This window comes from Phoenix dactylifera, chromosome 2, assembly GCF_051530095.1.
Source record: "Phoenix dactylifera cultivar Ajwa chromosome 2, Ajwa_hap1_PhDact_Kaust_v1.1, whole genome shotgun sequence".
Classification (NCBI taxonomy): Eukaryota; Viridiplantae; Streptophyta; class Magnoliopsida; order Arecales; family Arecaceae; genus Phoenix; species Phoenix dactylifera.
Genome location: NC_143191.1, coordinates 29,190,638 through 29,212,018, shown reverse-complemented (window position 1 = coordinate 29,212,018; position 21,381 = coordinate 29,190,638). Strand labels below are relative to the sequence as shown.

At 38.7% G+C, this 21,381-nt stretch overlaps 1 protein-coding gene and 1 long non-coding RNA gene across 2 annotated transcripts; both read left to right on the top strand.

Annotated features, from left to right (window-relative positions):
* Window positions 1-7,657: 7,657 nt before the first annotated feature.
* LOC103720256 (uncharacterized) lies at window positions 7,658-21,060 on the top strand. The gene is made up of 8 exons (XM_008809868.5): window positions 7,658-8,135; window positions 11,245-11,354; window positions 12,383-12,439; window positions 12,549-12,848; window positions 15,611-15,858; window positions 15,991-16,297; window positions 16,381-16,654; window positions 20,485-21,060. The coding sequence occupies exons 1-8, from the start codon at window positions 7,692-7,694 to the stop codon at window positions 20,737-20,739; spliced, it is 1,995 nt and encodes a 664-aa protein (XP_008808090.1). The 5' UTR covers window positions 7,658-7,691; the 3' UTR covers window positions 20,740-21,060.
* LOC148714659 (uncharacterized) lies at window positions 10,427-10,981 on the top strand. Its single transcript, XR_015975251.1, has 2 exons — window positions 10,427-10,545; window positions 10,759-10,981. It is a non-coding gene; the product is annotated as an uncharacterized LOC148714659 (long non-coding RNA).
* Window positions 21,061-21,381: the final 321 nt, after the last annotated feature.

Sequence of the window (21,381 nt, the reverse complement as noted above, 5' to 3'; positions counted from 1 at the left end):
CTTTATTAGAATATATACTGCTTTAAAAATAACAATAATTCTTGAATGGTGCTACATCGCACTGAGTCTGAATGCTCTATTCCCTGAGGCATCATAGATCATTTGATGTAGTGGGGGTACAACATGTGTCCATCAATCCAAGCAAAGCGATGACTGATTAAATAAATCTCAACCATTCAAGGCTTTCTTAGAAGGGATCGGTATCCCTGCGAGTTTGCCATATCTAAGGAGGCTTCGAGCATTCTTTTTACTGCCTTAAAGGAGATTTTCATAGAGCCAGTCCCCCATTTGCTTTAGGAACAAGATTAGGCAGCCGTTCCATTGCTCATTCTCCTTTTCCTCCCAAGTAGATAGCTTCCTCACTGACCCGCATTTTATTTTTGCCCTACACAATGGAATTTCCCAAGAAGCAACACCTTCGGAACCAAATAGAGATGCTTTGGTTGACCTCACATGAGGCTACAAAGAAAGCTGCTGAAGTGGAAGCTAAAGTTAGGTCCCTCAAAAGTGAACTTGCCGATGAGAAGGATTGGACCCAAGTAGCAATGCTCCGAGCGGTTGCCGCAGAGGAGGAGCTGAATGTTGCATAGTTCCAAGTCACCCGGACCTAGAAGAAGGCTTTCCGGGCGATAGAGCGATTCAAGACATTGGAGAGTTATTGTGTGCGGCTTGCTCTAATTGTAGTGGAGGCCTTTGTAAAAGGCTTCAATGAAAGTCAGAGTCAAGTGTTGAGCCTCTTTCCTAAGCAAATTTCAGCGGTTCGACCTATCTGCGAGCAGCAACGATGAACCCCAGGTGCGGAGCAGCGGCATGAAGGATGAGGAGACATGGAGCAGCGACGGAGAGGATGGGAAGCTATCAAGCCCCAAGTAATAAACTTTTATAGATCGTCGTCTTTCGCTTCTTCGTGCCACCATGGAGGTGCGAGACGAGATGAAGGATGGTCTCCTGAGTCAGGTGACCTTTCTAAAGTGGTCGACTAGATCTCGACTGACCTAAGCACTTTTCTCTTCTTGTTATTTGATTTAGTCTTTGTCTTGCTGTTTGCACGTTATTTTAAATGAAATGTAATTTTTTTGTGTGTGTGTTTAGCTTATTTATTTTTGTTTTGTATTGCCTGAAATGTTAGCTCGGGGTCGTCTTTAGGATGCCAAGATAGATTAGGTTAGACAAAGATACAATTTTTCGAGATCTCATAAACGAGATTAGAATGCTTTGTGATACATGAATCCGTGACTATTTAAAATCAAATGAGTGTTGTGAGATGAGGTCGCCTCAGTTTGTCCTTGACAAACCAAGATGAGTAGGAGATCATGATGGAGAAAGACTCTAATGATGTGAACCAAAAAAGTAATCCACAATAACTTTCAAGCAAATAGTATAAGAATTTCACAAAATGATTGTAACTGGCAAAAAATCCGTAACATACTCGATGGAAAACTGGAGCTCACTTTGTTGAAGAAGAATATTGCTTCGAAAAGAGAAAAATAGCTCCTTCCCGAGATCAAGTATAAGGGCTAGTGTGCCTACTCAAACCTCATAAGCCAACAAGCCTTGAGAATACATGAGGGCAAATATAAGAGCCAGGGGGTCCGCTTACATCTCGGGGGCTAATGGGCCTTGAGAATACATGAAGGCAAGTATGAGGGACAACAAGTCTGCTTGCACCTCGAGGGTCAGTGAGCCTTGAGCATACATGAGGACGAGTATAGGGGCCAACGAGCCTGCTCGAACCTCAGGGCCAACGGTCTTTGAGAATACACGAGTGCAAGTATAAGAGCCAATGAGCTTTGAGAATACACAAATATAAGTATAAGACCCAGCGGGCCTGTTTGGACCTAAAGGGCCAACAGACCTTTAGATTACATGAGGACGAGTATAGGGGCTAGTACGCCTACTTAAACCTTAGAGGCCAATGGGCTTTGAGAATATACGAGAACGAGTATAGAGGCCAGTAGGCCTACTTGAACCTCAGAGGCTAATGGGCCTTGAGAATATACAAGGGCTAGTATAAGAGCCAGTAGGCCTGCTTGCACCTTGGAGGCCAACGAGTTTTGATTTGGCGTGCACTTCTGGTGATTAGGCCAAGTATGCCTACTAGGCTGCACTAGAATTTTGAAACATAGTTACATTTGTAGTTAACGATGAAGTACAAAAATTTAAGAATTTATATCTTACTGATATCACATCTTGCTGTCACCAAAGTTCGAACTTCTCAATCTGGGTCATTAAGCATGAATGCATTCTTCCTACGCCTTAAGCTCATTCATTAACTCATTGAGGTAGAGGGCCCTGAGCTCCCTACTACAGATCATCAAAATATGTTGGCTATTACCTCGGCAAGAGGCTAGTTGTTGTCTTAGCTCTTCGAGTTTCACCCATCCTAACTAGGGTTCTTGTGGTCATTCATGTATCGACCGAGGTATTCTTGTTGAACGAGTGCTTCAATTTCGTCTTTCGGCTAGAGGCACTCCTTTGTGCCATGTCCATGATCTTTATGGAATTGGCAATACTTAACCATATTTCTTTTCTTTATGGAGGTTTGCAGCTTCCGAGGCCAGCGTAAATAGCCTCAGTTTTGAATCTCCATCAATATCTAGGTCATTGGTATAGAGAGAGGTATACCACTCAGGCCTCTGTAGCAGGCTTTGAGGTTATGCAATGCCCTCTCTTCTTGGTTGCGCTATCTTCTTGGCTCTCCCTTCTCATTGTTTTTATGCTTGCCTCTTATCTTCCTCATCGCCTCTTTCTAAGCAGCAATGGCTTCTTTGGCATTAATATACTTGTCTGCTCGAGTTATGAGCTCGGCTAGATCCATTAGGGGTCTCTTCTCCAAGGAGAAGCTAAAGTGTGAGATTTTGAGCCCGTACATCACTATGATTATCGTGATGAGGTGGTCCAACTCGTGCAGCTCCAATACCTTGACATTGAATCAATTGATGTGGCTTTGAAGGAACTCAACTTCCATCATCTTGATAGAGAGTAGACTGGTTGAAACTTTTCTTCATCTTCTGTTGCTTTGCTAATAAAGTGACCAGCAAATTAGCATCCAAGCTGATCGAAAAGAGCATATCGAGCATGGTCGAAGGCTCGAGTGCTAGACTTGTGTCGCCTTCGCTTAGCGTGGCTGGAAAGGCATGACACATCATGGCCTCCAAGGTTCCTTGTATCAATATGAGGGCCTTGAAGCTCTCAAGATGATCTATTGGATCAGTGGTGCCATCATAAAGTTCAAATTGAGATACCTTGAACTCCATAGGTGAGGGTTCTTCCATGGTATCTTTATTGAAGGGAGGCTGGCTCATCATCTCAAAGTTGTCACCAGCTTTGACCTTTTGCTCTCACAAGGCTCTGATCTGGTTTCACATCTCCACAATTATGTGGTCCGGATCTCCCTCCTTCTTGGAGACCCTCTTCAGTTGGTTCGGAGAGAGATCGCTAGAAGCAGATATGGTCTTAGAAGAAGGGTGAGGACAACTCTACCTCTAAATCTTCTTATGACCTTCAGGGTGGAGATGGTTGTTACCCTAGATAGACTCGTGGCCCTGCAACAAAGGAAATGATCCATCGTCGCGGCTCCTTCACCGTCATGATAAGAGATTGCAATTGTCGAGTTAACAAGCCAAGCTACCTTGCGTCAGTGGCCTCTGCAACCAATTGTAACGGCAGAGACTTTGTGCACTGCTCCGAGAGCCGTTAGACTCCTGTTGGATGGTCCCTAAGCTATTTTTTCTTCTATGCCTCACGACTTTTCTACCCTTATTTCCTACAAATGACACCAATCTATTGTTTCCAATGGACAAAGAGTGAAGGCTTGGCGAATTGGCTCCGATCGAGCTATTTGATGCCTAAGTTAGTAAAGATTTTGTGGATGAAAAACAAAGAAAAAAGATTAGAGAACCAAGAGACAGAGTCTCCCTAAGCCAAGTTGATTTTTCATTACTTTTTTTGAAGAACCATTCGAACCTATTTATAGTTAGAGTTTGAATCTTCTAAATTACATTCTAACAAACTCGAGGTCATATCACAACAGACTGTTGATGTGGCATAACAACCTTAGGAACGTGCCGTAACAACCTGGCACATGGTGGGATCAGGCATGCCTTTGAGATGGTGAAAGCTGAACTGCTTCTTCTACAGAAAAGCTCTGCTCATCATGGATCAATGATCGAGGTTGCAAAACTAAGCTAGAAGAAGGTCGGTCTCCGAGATTGAATGCTGCTGCTCTGTTCGGTCTCCCTTTTGATCTAACTAAGGAGATCGGGCTGAGATGTCTTTAAGGAACCTCGGAATTTTTATGCAATCGATTATTAGTTATTGCAACAAAAGATTTCCACTTGAATATAGAGCCCAATCAAAGTCCACAATTTTTACTTGAAAGTTTGGAGTAATTTTTATTTATTTTCAAGCAAAATCTTCCACAATAAAACCAAGACAAGATTCAAACCTCAACCCTATTTATAAATGGAGGGGTATAACCAATGTCATGCTTAAGCTACTCATGACTATGGGTGGAAATGGGTCTGGATGGATTTGAACCATTTTAATAAATAGATTGGTTTAGGACCTATTTGGATGCTAGAATGGTTAATCTAGAAATATCAATTTTCAATATAAGAAAGGCAAAAAGAAATTAGTTACAATGAAGAAGCTTGGGAAATCAATAGATTTTCATTCTATTATTTGGATTTTTTGTAGGTATTAGAATAAAAAATAACTTTTGTTTATATCAATCATCCAAATATTAGGAGTAAAGAAGCTGCCCATCTCTTGCAATCTATACAACCTTTGTTTAAAAACATGCCTTCATCTAATACATCTAGCAGCCCACCTAACTCCATGACTAGCCACATTCTCATGAGTGTGGATTATTTTGTACCCAACATTATGTGCCCGTCCTTATACCATATATTGAGGTAGGGATATCAACATGAATGGATACATGAATATTTTATCTGTCTTTGAACCAAATAGAACAATTTTGACCAAAATTAAATGGGGATAGATTTGGTGATGAGTTCAAAAATTTAAAAGTGTCCGATTTCGATTTTGGTTATAGTTTTAATGATTCCTTGATTCAAACTGAACCCAACACTAAACCTAACACCGAACTCAAAACCTAACCCGATATCGAATATACCCGATATTTAATATCCTTAATACCCTTTGTTAGATGAGTTAGTATGAACTATATTATGAAAGTTATGGATGATACCTTTAATTTGATTATTTATATGGAACAATTTTGAAATAAATAACAAAGTTAAACGATTTTGGATTTTTCAATTTTGGTTTTAATTTTGCAGTTTTTTTCATAATGGTTATGGTTTTTTATTTCAAAAACCATTTAGTTTTTGTTTTGATTTTGAGAAATGGTAGTAAATTTTGGTTTTAGTTTTAGACACAGTAGTGAATTTTTGTTTCGGTTTTTTTACTAACCATACTAAGGCCATGTTTGGCAAAGCTTTTGGTGGGCTAGAAAATACTTTTTGGCCCTCTAAAAGCACTTTTTGGATAGTATAATAGTGTTTGGTAAAAATTTCGAAAAGCTATTTTTGTTTTTTCAGAAAGCTAAAAACAGCTTTTGGGAGAAGCTCTATTTTGAAGCTTTCCGAAAAAGTACTTTGAGGCCCTGTCGGAAAACTATTTTTTGACTAAAATACCCGTGATAAAATATAACAATTACATAAAATGTTCTTTTATAATTTTGAAAATCTGCAGGAGTCCCAACAAGAAACGTTAGTCGCAGAACAGATTCCCTCTCGTGCAGGAAAAGTATTCTTGTTTTTTATTTTTGTATGCATTCTTTTGAATCCTGTTTTAGAAAAAAAAATTATAATTTCTTCTCCATTCCTTCCGATCGATTCTTTTCCATCGACATCATGGTCCACGCTGAGGTCCTCCTCTGATCATGGATTGCGATACTGGACCACATTGGCCGGTCTAACCGGTTCGTTCGATTCTCTCAAGTTTGATCAAGTTTTGACTACTTTTGAAATATCCTTTGAATTAGACTGAATAGGTTTAATTGATTTTTCCGATTCTCTCGAGTTTGATCAAGTTTTGACCATTTTAAAAATATCTTTTGAACCGGATCGGATAGACGACTGATTCCCAGTTCAACCTATTGAATCGGTCGATTCGATCAAATTTTAAAAACATTGAGTAAAATAAGTGATTTTTTTTTTAGTAGTTATACATTTCTTGTAGAAATACATTCATGAGAATTAGAGTATAAAAGATCTAATAGCTAGGTTGGAGAAGTAGAAGCAAAGCCTCATAGTGTAGTCAGATTATAATTAGCCATATAAACACCCATCGAGTCGGCAACATTATTAGGTTCTTTGTAAACATGTTTCATCTCAAAGGATTAAAGATTAGCCACCATCCACCAACAATCCTGAAATAGGAGGTGATGATTGACATAATTATGCTACATTAAAGACTCATTTGGTTCGCAGAAAAAAATTTTCTCTACTGAAATTTTTTTTCTAGAAAGATAATTTCTGAGAATATGATGCTAGAGAAAATGGTTTTAACATATTTAGTTGAGCATTTACTTTTCAGAAAAAAAATGTATGAAATACCTATTATATTTTTAATAAAGGGAAAGACTTTACTCATGGATTTTGATAGCTTAAAGATACTTTTGGAAAAAAAGAAGTCTCAATTACTGTGGAAAAGTAGCTTTTCCATATCTCACAAAAGTTTTTCTTTTCCATGAAATATGGGAATAGTATTCCTATAAAAATGCCACTTTTCCATCTCTCTTCTTCGAAAACTCTAGCCAAACAAGAGATATTTCTTTGTTTCCTCGTTGACTATATTTTTCCTTCTTTTCTCGCAAGCCAAACGAGTTCTAATAATTGCTTCACTCCTATAGAAGATTCTCCTTTTAAAATAATGTGAAAGGCTAAACTAATCTTTCGTATGCTCTGTGGAAGTCAGGCATTGAGGTAGTGGAGAAAAAACCTTAGGTGTGGCACTTATCCGTTATGCACCCTTCGACGGTCTTTCACTTATTCCCTTTGAACATCGATTGTGACCTTTGCATCAAAATTTATTGTACTAATTAGTATCGCATCGATATTGAATCAGTATACAATATCATACTATATCGATATTCGGTATGTCTTGAGGTCTCGTATTGTACTGTATACGAACATTATGAGACGGCGGACCTTGCTTTGCACAAAAGAAAGAAACATCTTCCTTCTACCCATTGATCGTTGGATCATCCACTACTCGCTTTCAGATATGTACAAGTGGAAGAATGATATTTTATTTCCCCACGAAGGATGCAACCGCGATCCTTTTTCCCTGGCTGGTTAGAGACGTGTGCACTTCTCGCGAGGACTAGCCCAGATTACCGGACTCGATTCCAAGTAATACCACGCGAGTTTGATGAAGCGCACAAAACCCAGTTCTTTACAGGGAGAGTGGCGTACCACCGGATTTATCGTCCAAGAGCACAGGTCGGTCAAGTGGCCCGCTTGGTGATTATGGTTCGATGACCTTTTGATGCGCAATTTACGGCGCGGAAGCATTTTCCCCGGTTCCTGCAATGATTACCACCCGAAAAACTCACCAAATGGACGGTCCACATAACCCAATCATCCACAATTGCCTAAAATAAAATAACGCGGTTCCGCCCTTGTTTCACCCGAGGTACACTAGAAAAGAGAGAGGACATGCTCCCACTGTCGTCTCTCCCCTCCCTCGGCCTCTCCTACCCCGCCGCCTTCTCCAAGAGTCTCCTCACTTCCCTCCCCCCTCTCCTCCTCGCCTCCTCCTCGAATCTAACCCTTGCCTCTCCTCCGGCCGTCCGCCGGAGATCCCATTCGCCCCAGCCCGTACGCCGAAGTCACCAGATTTCCCCGGCTGATAGGCGGAGATCGCCTCTCCGTCGCCTGAGTTGTATCGCTTTCGGCGCAGGAGAAGGGTTTACCGGTGTTGCTCCGATGGCATCTTCGGAAGAGACGCGGCATCCGGCGTCGGAATTGGATGCGGAGGGTAGTGGAGACGGGAGCATGGGCGAGGAAGGGGTTCCTCGGAAGCTCGAGGAGTTGAATTGGGATCACTCGTTTGTCAGGGAGCTGCCGGGTGATCCAAGAACTGATGCGATTCCTCGAGAGGTAATTCCAAATTCTTCTTGAAATTCTTGGAAGAAATATGCAGTCCAATCTTCTGTAAAGTTTATTTATTGGTAGAATTCTGTAAAATTTATTTAATCGCGAAATCTTTTCGATGACTTCAAGCATGATTATAAAAGGAACAGATCTGTTTGTTATTATAAGCATACATTCTTTATTCTTTCCATGTTCACCATGGTAGTGTTCTAAGTTTAGAGATGAAAAGGGGCATTTGACGGAATTACCCCAAGAAAGATGCTGTAATCATTGAGGAGCACTGAAAAAATGTTCTTTTAAAAACACAGCCTGGGATCATAAATTAGTGCGTTGGAATCGACATTATTGATGTGACATTGTTTCATCAAATCCTCAAAGCATGTTCGAGCTAACACTCATTTTGGATAGCAAGATTTAAAGTGAAGAGAAAGGGAGAAAGTCGAAATTTCTTGTTTGGTTAGTAAAAGATAGCGAGAATGGGAGAGGAGAGGGTTCTTTCCTTACACTGTTTGGATACACGATGGCAGAGAGGATGGAAAAGTAGGAAAATGAGAGAAAAAAAGCGAAACAAAGAGAAGAGAAGGTGAATCTTGTCACCAGAAGAAAAGTTAGACTACTTGTCCAAAAAAAAAAAGGAAATAAAAAATCTCTCTGTATATATGACGTGAAACTCGTGGTCCACAATCCTTCAATCTATCCTCAATTCTCAAAGATATGACTCTGCAAAATCAAAAATTGCTTATAAGACATCTCTCTCTTTCCATATCCCTTTCAGAGATAAAATGGGCATGGAAATAAATCTATTCTCTCCTTTTTCTATTTCCTTCTCTCTCATTCTCTCCTCATTTTACCATCCAAACAAGAGATTCTGGCTTTCCTTCCTTTCTCTTTCTTTCTCTTTTCTCCAAATTCCAAACCTCTCAAAACCAAATTCAGAAAGAAGAGGGAGATATGCCTTAGATATATTCTTCAGACTATCTTTAAAAGTGCAGCAAGGGAAAGACATTTATAGTTATTGTTGTTGATAACTCATGGAATTTCTCGATAATGGTGAACATAATGATCATCATGATTTAACCTGCAATTTCAAGCAATCAAGTATCACGCTTGATCTTGGCTCATGGTTCTCCAATACCCTTCTTCCTGCTGACTTACCGCTTGCAATGTATCCAATGAAATTTGGTCACTCCTCTCAAGTTTTACCTTTACCAGCACAAGTAAATCTTTCTTTCACTATTTAAACGATCTATGGTGCGTATAGAAGGAAGCATGATAATATGATTCTTTAGATGTATTTTACACCTATCAACTAAATTTGATTAAGGAACAAAGATACACATGAAATTAGTAGAGGCCACTTGGGTATGCACAAAGATCAGCAATTAGAGCTTCATGTTTGACACATATTCTATCATATCTTAACCTTCTTGTTTCTTTCTTCTTGATGCACGAATTCTATGATATCTTAGCTTTCTTGCTTATTTCTTCTTGATGGATATACTGTTGTACCCTTCTTTTCCTGGTCTTAGTCGAGTTAGCATGTAGCTACAATTTCCTCATATGCTCATCCTTTTGTTGCCAATCTATCAAATTAATTGAACTTTCATTGTTGTGACTTAAAGCTTGGCACTTAGCAACCGCATGATCTAATGCCTATCATTTGAAAGTGTAGTTTAGTTTTCTTTATCATGTAAAGGTGTTTGCTCATTGCCTTTTGTTTCATGAGAACATGTGCTTATCTCAGCCACATCATAACAGTCCATTTTTTTGTCATCTAAAATTTTGGTCCAAGCTCTTATAATTCAATTGGATGTCCTTCATATAGCTAAATGCTGATAGTTAGGGCTGCTAGCTTGGCTTAAAGTTTGAAATTGATACCAAGCTTAACTCTTTTCCATTGCAACAAACTTATTTGAGCATAATTTCGAGCCATACTGAATTTGAGCCTTTTTCAAGTGGTTTCTTACCCTTATAGAGAAACTTGAGTTAGAAATGAAATAAAACTTGAATTAAACTTTATTCAGAATTGGCTCATGCTCGGTGGAAGGCCTTTTAGCCTGGAGGTGGATAGAGGCAGAGAGAGCCAAGTAAAGAGGTTGAGGGCGCTCAAGGCTGATAAAAAGAAGAGCAGCAGGGCTTAGGTGCACCAATGGAGGAGCAATTACTTTGATATGAAAACGGGTGGGGGAGCTCAACATTGACAAAGAAGTGGCATGCCTTGGGATAAGAGAGGAAGGCGGAGCTTTGGCATTGGAGGAGGAATGGTCCTCATAGTGGTAGAGAAACAAGGATATTGGTGCTAGTGGAGGGTCATAAAGGGCTGTTGCAGCTTGCAGAGGAGCAAGGATGAACTTGGAGGTGGAGAGAGGTGGAGTAAGGCACTGGAAGATGGAGGGATTTGATTTCAATAAGCTTAGTATCCTTAAAATCAGTTAGCCTATAGGGCCGATTGCTTATGCTTCTTGATTTTGGCCATTATATTTGTCTCGCTTACATTTAGGATGTTTCTTATAATGTATAGTGCATAACATTTGACATATTGTATTTTTTGAGCCTAATCAAGCCAAGCTTGATTATTCCGAGGTTTGCTTAAGCTTGTTAGAAAATTTTTTCTAAGCCTAAAACGTAGAGCTGAGTTTCATCTTATTTCTAATTGAGCTGGACAGAGCCGGGCATGAGCTGTTTATGAGTGGCTTGAACTAATTGTCGTCCCTTCAGATGATGCTCCAGAGTCTATGTTTCCATGCCAAGAAGCCCAATGTTTCTTAAGCGCTCAGGGAGCATTTCATGTACGGTCGAGTCATGGTGAGGCAACCATAGGCAACAAAAGCACCAATGTAGTTTTCACAAATCCTGTGTAGTGAAATGAGAGTCATCTTAATATTTTGGCATAAGTGAATTGTTCTTTTTAATGATATTTTGACTCTTCAACAGATGCAAGATTAGACTTCACAAACTGTTTGAAGCAGTTTTAGAACTTCAAATATATAGTCAGCTTGTGTCACAGTATGAGGTTTCACTTTCCATCTCACACGAGGAAGAAGAGTTCTAGGTTATGACAAGATTGTGATTTTCTAAAACTCCTAGATGAAATTACTATTTATTTCGTTTTCAGGTCCTACATGCTTGTTACACAAAAGTTTCCCCATCTGCTGAAGTAGAGAAGCCGGAGCTTGTAGCATGGTCTGAGTCAGTTGCCAAGTTGCTTGATTTGGACCCCAGAGAGTAAGTGGCTCTGCACCTAATAACTGTTTACCTTTTTGGTTGTCTAATAAAATTCACATTGTGTTACTGAATCGTGCTGCCAGTCAAATTATCGGAGTTCATTTATAATCCAGATTTCTCTCTGTGAACTATCAGAGTATTTTAGTTTGAATAATATTTCCATTTTCTTTTTCTGGTGATAACTGTTACTGAAAGCTCATGCAATCACCATCATTGTAATAGTGTTTATAGCATTACTTCCTCTCCCAATAGAGTACTCTGGGCATATTGTTAATCAAATGACATGTTATCTATTATTCTTATTCCCTTTCAAAGTTTCACTGGATACAGTTTCAGTGCTTCAGCATGCTTTGCAAGACTAAGAATCCAATGAGGACTCGAAGTGGATGATCTGTTTCCATTAGCGTCTTATTACCTTCTATTTCTTTTCTCATAAATGATATATATAAACATAGGCTTAGAAATACCTTTGGTGGAACCTCCATATTTAGAGTTCTGTTCGATAACTGACCTCATCCTGATGGGATGAGGCTGAGGTCACTTTGTGAATATCAAAAGCATTAAGTCATTTCAGTTACTTGGTTTAACAGACTTTCTTTTTTGTCTCATGGTACACCAGTTTTACTGGGGACAGATTCCTTAGTCCATGGTGGACTTATGTTGTATGTTTCATGATCTTGTATTAGTTTTTGGATATATTGGTCACTTGTCTAAACTTGCTTCTCTAATATCATAACATGCAAGCCATAATGGAGTATATCTGTCAGACAGGACAATGAACTCAATTGTGACAAATGAATGGGGACAGGATATATGATTTTCTTTTTTTATCTAGTATCACAAATTCACCATGTCATATTGCCTTCTATGCTTGATCTTTTATATCTTGGGTTATTTTGGAAGTTCATTGATTCTGCTGGCTGGATCTGCCCTGGATTCATCATAAGTTTAGATCTTCTGACATAGATCATGTGCAATTAGCAGGAAGGATGGTATGATCATATACTCACATTTATTTTATTTTTCAGATTTGAAAGGCCAGATTTTCCGCTAATTTTCTCTGGAGCACTGCCTTTGGTGGGAGGGTAAGTTTTAGGTAGATTATTCACTGCAAGTCTTCTCCTTTTTTCACGCAATGATTTCACCTTTGATGATGTGCGTTAAAAGTATGAATATTTTTTATATCATCTGCAGGTTGCCATATGCACAATGTTATGGTGGACATCAATTTGGTGTATGGGCTGGTCAGCTGGGGGACGGTCGTGCCATAACTTTAGGAGAACTTCAAAATTCCCGAGGTGAAAGATGGGAGTTGCAGCTCAAGGGTGCTGGCAAGACTCCATACAGTCGATTTGCTGATGGTCTTGCAGTCCTGCGTAGTAGCATCCGGGAATTCTTGTGTAGTGAAGCAATGAATGGACTGGGAATTCCTACTACCCGAGCACTTTGTCTTGTCACAACTGGCAAAAATGTCATTAGGGACATGTTTTACGAGTATGCTCTCTAATTTGATAAGTTATGAATTCTTTGCAGGGAGCTGCTTTATATAATGTCTATATTTTTATGTGATTCTACATACATGTGTCTCTGTATAATGGTATCCATCTACTTTTGTGTGTATAGAGGAAGGGAATTAAAGTATAATTAGCTGTTAGAACATTCTCAATTGTCTACTCTTCTTTGATATAGGAATTCATTTATTCCTTATTTAAGTTGTATTAGGTTTCAATAGTAAGTTGTAGTTATTTTTTTCCTTAAATTTCTGCCATAGTAAATAAAAAAATTGAAATTAAGAATATCCTTAAAATATTCATTTTTCAATATTTGTTTCTGGAATACCCTAAACTGCATTATGTAATTGCAAATCCTTAACCTAAGCCCTCTATCTCAATCTAGTACCTGCCTAGTAGTCTATAATCTATTCATGCATTGAAATTGTTGAGTTTTGGCCGGATCGTAATAAAGCACTTTGCAAATTTCTTGCATTGTGGTGATGGAGTGCTCACTAGATTCATGTTTTGCAATGGTGGAAATCTACCTCCCTGGTCAATAACCCAAAGATATCATCTCTTTCTATGATTGGTTGGCAAGAAAGCAACTGACATACAAGAACCACCCCCCCCCCCCCCCCCCCTTCTCCCCAACCAATAAACTACCTCCCTCCATTCTTTCCATCTCTCCACCCCTCTCCCATCTCTTTCACACACAAGCACATACACACTCACTCACTTGCGAGACTGATGCTCACGTGTCTCTCCCTCTCTTTCCTTCTCCTAGATTGCACTCACTCACCATCCCTCCCCAGCCCTTGGCTTACTTAATACTTTCCTTTTTTTTCTTATTTCTCCATAATCTCTATTAATACTTTGTCCATCATGTTTCCTATTAATCACCTTTGGTTTTGTGGGGTTAACTAATGATGCTTAAAATGCTCCATTTTAACATGAAACCTCCCAACAAAACCCCTTCCCACATAAGCATTGTCCTCTTTTACCTAACTTGCCATATCCTACTCCCACCCTTCTTTCTCTGCCTCACCCTTTTGCTTTTCATTATTTTTTAGTATTCTGAGTTGATATTTTTCTATTCATGTTTTTTTGTTATATTTTATTATGTATTTTACTTATTTATTGTGTTCTATTCAATCATGCCATTTACTTATTTATTTTTCTTTTTGTATTACTACCTTATTATACTATAAAATTTTCAATGTCTTTTGTTTCTGATTTTTGTTGTATGGTTTACATTTTTATTTAATATATTTTATAATTTTATACTTTTGTTGTATGAGTTGTTCTGCCTTTGATCTTATATTTTGTATTCTTATTGGTTTTGTTCTCTAATTTGTTTTTATATTTTATATTTTTATTTTCTATTTTTGTTTAAATTTCATTGTTTATTCAATTTTGTGAAACCAATTCATTTCTTTTTTTATTTTCAATTTGGATTTAATATAATTCTGCATATCCTTTCCCTTGAAACATGCAGTGCACATGCCTGTTTGCTAGCATTTTAAATAATTAAGTAGGTTTAGAATGAATGTAGAGTCCAGTTAAAGGACTTGAAAACATCCTAGACTTCCAAAGGGCCCACAACTTGAAGTAACTTTCAGCATTACAATTAAAATATTTTATGGTTGCTTGACGATATGAGGCTGTTGGAGCCAAGCATTATAAAAAGGACCCACTGCCCTACAAGTGATTAATACGTATTAATCTTGTTTATTATTTGGTTTGCTTTTGATGACTAGGATTTACTTTGTTCTAGTTAAGATTTAATTGGGTCATGTACTATCTAAAATTCTCAAATAACAAGTCTTAGAATATTAGAGCTGGTTATTGATGGAATAGTAAATGAAATCTTCTCCTCTCCCAAGAAAAGTCCATTAGTGTGTCTGCTGTCTGGCTGAATGGTGTGATTGCTTTAAGGCCTTGTTCAAGAACTTGGTGTGACAGTCTCATATTAAATGCTAGAACAGAACCAAGTCCGTAGTTGCTAAAGTTTTGTTTATTTTTTGCTTTAGCGTTACCGATAACAAGCTGCAGTTATTCAGTTCTTATTATAGCAGTTGAAGGTCATCTTTGATTTGGTTGACAAGCATGTCCATTTTGTGATATCTGGCAAGTGTTTCTGGTGGATCTGTTGACGACACAAGGATGCCTATATGATTTTTAGATGTCCTGGGTACTGCTTTTGTGCATGTGCATATTCACTTATGTAGATATATACCTGCCAGTGTCAGCTGTTTTCTTGCCAACCAATCATAGAAAGAGATGATATCTTTGGGTTATTGAAAGATTTTTGCATCAAGTATCATGCTACCTCTCTTTATTTATCCCACATCACTTTTCCTATCCCAGTCTCGATAGCCCATGATTAATTCTTAAATAGAAATCACTACCAAGCTGCCCATGCACTAGACTATAAGGTGGGTCCAAGTGTCCAACTACTTGCCCCAACCTCTTTATTCTCTGTGTTGCATAATTGAGTGAGATATCGAATGCTTGAATTCTGATTACTACCAAATATTATGCAATTAAAAAATAACTTTCAAATATTTCTGTTGCTCATTTTTTGATATAGAAGGAAATCTTTATAATTTTAATGGGGCCATGAAATCATGTTTCAAATGCACTTGTTTTTACATGAGAAGAAACGTCTACAGTTTAGTGCAGTTCTTTGCAGTTTAAATTTCAAACAGAGTGATCTTGTTGAATAAATGTGCTCATTCTTCTCTGGTTTCACTCCTGGTGCAGTGGCAATCCGAAAGAGGAACCAGGTGCAATTGTTTGCCGCGTTGCACAATCCTTTCTGCGTTTTGGCTCATATCAGATTCATGCATTGAGAGGCAAAGAGGACCTGGACATTGTTCGTATTTTGGCAAACTACACAATACGACATCATTTCCCCCATCTTGAAAATATGAGCAAGAGTGAAGGCTTGTCTTTTGAGACTGGTCAGGGAGACTCTTCACATATTGATTTGACATCTAACAAGTATGCAGGTAAGATTGTTTATTTGTCCCTTCATTTTTGGTTACCATGTTTCAGTATCCTCCATGCAACATACGTTCTAAATTGATGCGAAGGACATTTTGGAAGAAGTGTAGTCTATATTTTTCCTGTGGTTTTATCAGCTTGGTCAGTTGAGGTTGCTGAGCGTACTGCTTCCTTGATTGCAAGCTGGCAAGGGGTTGGCTTCACCCATGGTGTGCTGAACACTGACAACATGAGCATCTTAGGCCTAACTATTGATTATGGACCTTTTGGCTTCTTGGATGCATTTGATCCCAGTTATACTCCAAATACCACAGACCTTCCAGGAAGAAGGTATTGTTTTGCAAACCAACCAGACATTGGCTTGTGGAATATTGGACAGTTTACGACAACTTTGTCCACTGCCAACCTGATCAGCAAAGAAGAGGCAAACTATGCTATGGAAAGGTATTGTCGCTTCTTCTCTTTGACCATTGGTCCAGTGTGGTTGATTTTATTACCATTGATGCCTTTTCTTTTCACTGTTTCAGATATGGGACCAAATTCATGGATGAGTATCAATCTATAATGACCAGAAAACTTGGTTTAGTTAAGTACAATAGACAGTTAATCAGCAAGCTGCTCAGCAACATGGCTACTGATAAAGTTGACTACACAAATTTCTTCCGGTTACTTTCAAATATCAAAGCAGACCCTAACATTTCAGATAGCAAGCTGCTTGTTCCTCTAAAGGCTGTGCTGCTAGACATTGGAAAGGAAAGAAAGGAAGCATGGATCAGTTGGTTGAAGACATATATTCAGGAGGTATTATTGTCATGATTTGAAACTACTTTTCTTTCCCTCGTTTTCGATAATCTTTTATTAGAAGTTATGGTTTTTCCCTTTGCATAGTGTGGTTTTGTATTTATTGCAGTCACCCTACTTCATGCGCACTGTCCACCATTTAGTTCCTCTTTTTTGTTAAAAAAATCGCTTAGAAGTATTGTATTGATGAAATATAGAGAAATTTAAACTTCAAAGACAATACTCAAGCATGAAGGATAATATTACAAGAATTTTGTGAGAGGAAGCTACAAGTTCCATCAATAGAGGATAAACTAATGGACAACTGATTGAGATGTATGTTAAACCATAACCATAGCCTTAACTTCTGATCCTTGTCCCATTTATTCGGGTAAGCTTTATGAAATCCTTCCTATTTATAGCCATCTTAATGCTATTAGCAGGTTCTCCAAATCTTTTTGAGGTCCTAAGAACTGATACCATGAGTTGTACTTATGATATGGTACTATATGAACACACATTATGCAGCAGGGTACCGATCAGGTTCCTGGTTCGCTAATCTAGGATTTGGCCCATATTTTGAGAGAGAGAAAGAGAGAGGTAGGTGTCCTACTGGTGGCTGGCCAAGACATGGACAAGGTGTGGTAGACATTGTGGAGGAGAAGGCCGACATTCTATTAGCGGTCGAGGTGGACAAGGATGGTGAGGAGGTGCCAAGCTCGCCTAATCTAGGGGTGGTTGATTGGAGGAGCTTTGGGGCAAAGGGTGAAGAGCCTCCAAGGGCGGATCTAGAGAGATTGAGGAGAGGGAGCGAGCGAACAAGAGAAGAGAGACTAAGTAGATCAAATGAGGGTTCGATGAGTGTTAGCGGTTTTATTTAAGGGGATGGGTTTGGCCTTGAACCGGCATGTGCCAATTAGAACCGAACTGGATGGGTAATTCCGCTCAACTCAGACTGGTTTTGCACCTATTTTGAACTAATTAGCGGTCGAGGTGGACAAGGATGGTGAGGAGGTGCCAAGCTCGCCTAATCTAGGGGTGGTTGATTGGAGGAGCTTTGGGGCAAAGGGTAAAGAGCCTCCAAGGGCGGATCTAGAGAGACTGCGGAGAGAGAGCGAGCGAACAAGAGAAGAGAGACTAAGTAGATCAAATGAGGGTTCGATGAGCTTTAGCAGTTTTATTTAAGGGGATGGGTTTGGCCTTGAACCAGCATGTGCCAATTAGAACTGAACTAGATGGGTAATTCCGCTCAACTCAGACTGGTTTTGCACCTATTCTGAACTGATATTAGGTTCGGTATGCTGTGAGCTAGGCGGTTTGGGATGGTTCAGCTGACCTTGCTTCCATCCATGTTGCTCTAGCTCTTCCTTTGCTCTCACTTTATGTCTTAAACAATGATTAAACCACCCCTTTTTTTTGGTGACACCTCATTTCTTCATGGTACATGCCCATGCCAGCTCACTTGATTCGCCATCACTTCACTCTTAATTTTTGTAACTTCTACAGCTTTTACAGTATAATACCCATTTTTCACTCTATTCTTTCTACATTTGCCACACATTCTTCTCGATGTTCCAATATTGTTACTCTCGACTTCTTGGGTGCTCTTTATAACATTCTGAACCATACAACATCATATGTCTTGTTGACTTATGTTACACAAAAAAACAAAAAAGAAAACAAGAAATAAAGGGATAGAGATAGAGAATGTCTGGGATTCATGAGCATGTGCATTGAAACCACAGGACCTATTAAGGATAGGGTCCTCGGATTTGTGAACTTATGATAGTGGAGGAAAAGCCTAAGCAAACCTGGATGAAATTTGTGAATATATACATATATATTAATTTTGCATATAAAAATATCGTCACACTTGATAGAAACGGATGATGAAAATTGGTCTATATAAATAAGAAGAAATCCTGTGACCAAACGTTGGAATTTGATGCACTCTGACATTCTAATGGAAGCCTTAACTACACTATGCCATCTTGGGGTGTAAGTTAGATTTGGTTCAGATCCAAGTAAGATCTGTGGTAAGATAATTGAGTTTGGATGCAGTTTCAAATCCTCCTGATCAGATTTGATTTGGATTTGGATCCATGATGGAACATTCAATAACTCTATAAAATATATTAATTTTTTATTTTTATTTATCCTTTTAGCGTAAACAACTTTATAATGATGGGCTGACAGTTTTTGTTCAATCTAGCTTATTGGCTGGCTAAATGAAATCAGCTATGGGCTGACAGTTTTTGTCAGGAGTTAAGCTTGTGTTGTTAGGATGCTCAAAGAATCACTTATTTGAGAAACTAGGGGGTTTTCCCTTGCTCTGCGACCAATGAAAAAAAGAAACTTCTGGGTCAATAACTAGACTGAACGTATTTGTAATTTTGATTCTTTTCATTGTGGTTTTAAGTGTTTTCACATAATAGGAACCAGCTGTCACAGCCTGTTACATTTTTTATTTTTTATTTTAGAGAAACCGACCAACACTCTAATGATAAAATCTAATCTTTATGTTGATAGTTTAAATCTAATCCAACAGATCATATGGTAATAGAGTAGCATGATGTGAATTGAAGTGCATATATTAGTTTTATCATCATACATGAAATTTCTACCAATACATAATACACATCTATATTTGTGCACATAAACTATTATAAACTATTATTGGCTCATCCATTGGGCTATGGGGTTGGACTGGGGTCACATGCAGATCCTACATAGTGAGCAGTTGGTCATCAGATTATCTGATAGTCAGGTTACATTATCAAATTGTTGAGTATCATTTTGCAGCCCTAACATCATCTAGTCCGTATATGTTGATGTGGCAGCATATTAGTAGTGTGCACTTGTTGAGAGAAAGGAAGTACTCTCTCTTAGAAGGAAAGTAATCTCATTGTTAACATAATCTTCTATCTTCAATTTCAGTTCATGTGGGAAGCAAAAGGAGTCACCTATTAAATGTAATTTCTTCTTTAATTTTAATTTTGAAAGGAAGGTAAGTGGTGGAAGGGGGAAATAGAAAACTGCCAAGAGGGTGGAAATGACAGAAAATTCATTTTCTTCAATGGACTCCACTCCTCCCTTGTCTTTGTGGATAACGTGCATTGCATGAGGAGAACACTAGTAGTCGTAAAGCTAGCCCCAAGGAGTCAGGAGATTTCTTAGTAGTTTTGATTTCTATTTTTTCCTTTTGACTTTGATTTAAAAATTTAAAACCATGAACTAGTATTTTCTCCAAGGTTTGTCGTACCAACCCATACCATCTTATACTAGGCATATTGCACCATACAAGTAAGGATGGGGTGCGGTACTGGGGTTCGGACTAGTGTATAAGCAAAATTGGTCCAAGCCCGTCTAAACTGGTTTGATCCACACCGTACCGGCCAGTTTTAGACTGTACCATGGTTGGGCATGAGAAAATGCTGTGCTGTGTCGGTACAATGTGAGTGTTGGACCGATAAGATACTGATATGGTGGTGGATATAAGTATCGCGAATCTTGCTTTTTTCTGTCACCATATAAAGATGGTTTCAATTCTAGCAAGATGTTGCGGTGAGGAACATATGCCATTCATCTAAAATGGAATGATTTAAACTTCTGATGAAAAGACGGTAACAATGAAATTATGTGATACATTGATGATTTGAATTTGTGAGTCCGTTTGCATTATTGAATTTGCTCAGTCTGTTGTTGTTTTGCCTGGATATACTTTATAAAAATCATTCAAAAACCTAATTTTAGTTTGGACATGTTAGACATCAGGTTATACAGTTAGAACTTACAAAAAGTTTTGATTTCAGTCTGATCTCACACCTACTTTTATGTTACTTATCGTGAAGCTGGTCTCTAGTGGCATTCCTGATGAACAAAGGAAAGTTGCAATGAACTCTGTAAACCCGAAGTACATTCTTCGAAATTATCTATGCCAAGGTGCCATCGATGCTGCTGAGCAAGGTGATTATGAGGGGGTTCACAGGCTGCTGAAAGTTATGGAGCATCCATTTGATGAACAGGAGGAAATGGAGAAGTATGCACGTTTGCCACCTGCATGGGCCTATAGGCCAGGTGTGTGCATGCTATCTTGCTCATCCTGATGATATTTGCTGTCTTCCCTTTTGTATGATGTAATACTATTGTACATATACAGTTTTGCTTTGATAACCAAGTCTGGTGGGGGAAGTCACCAATATTTTTGTTATAACGCCTCAATGCAGATATATTGATTTATTCTAGTAGCTCTCGAATAAGGTAAAGTTAGGGAAGATTAATAAATATTTTGTGGCTTATCAGAATACTTCGGTTAGAATGTAACGTGCCTGCTGCCAAACATGGTTGGATAAACTGTATTCATTGAAAATGTTGCCTTGGCAGGTTGCACCAAAATGTTTTACTTGCATGCAGTTATCTATTCTAAACATTATGTGATCATCATATGGCATTGCTAGCTTGGAAACAGGAGTCTAGGATGTCAAACGCTTACATCTAGTTTCCAATTTTGTGTCTTCTGCAATATCACTGCTTTCACATTTATGCAGACAGCCAACTAACTGATGTTGATTTAGATTATCATTCCTTGGGCTTTTTCCCCACTTGTCTGCATGCATCCCGAGTAGCCCAGCATACCCTGTTTTAGGACACTGCTACAGAAACTCAACTATGGAATTCAAAAGTCCACTATGATACAGCAAGGGATACCATAGTGTTGGGGGAAAAACCCCAAGTCATACCGCCACGGA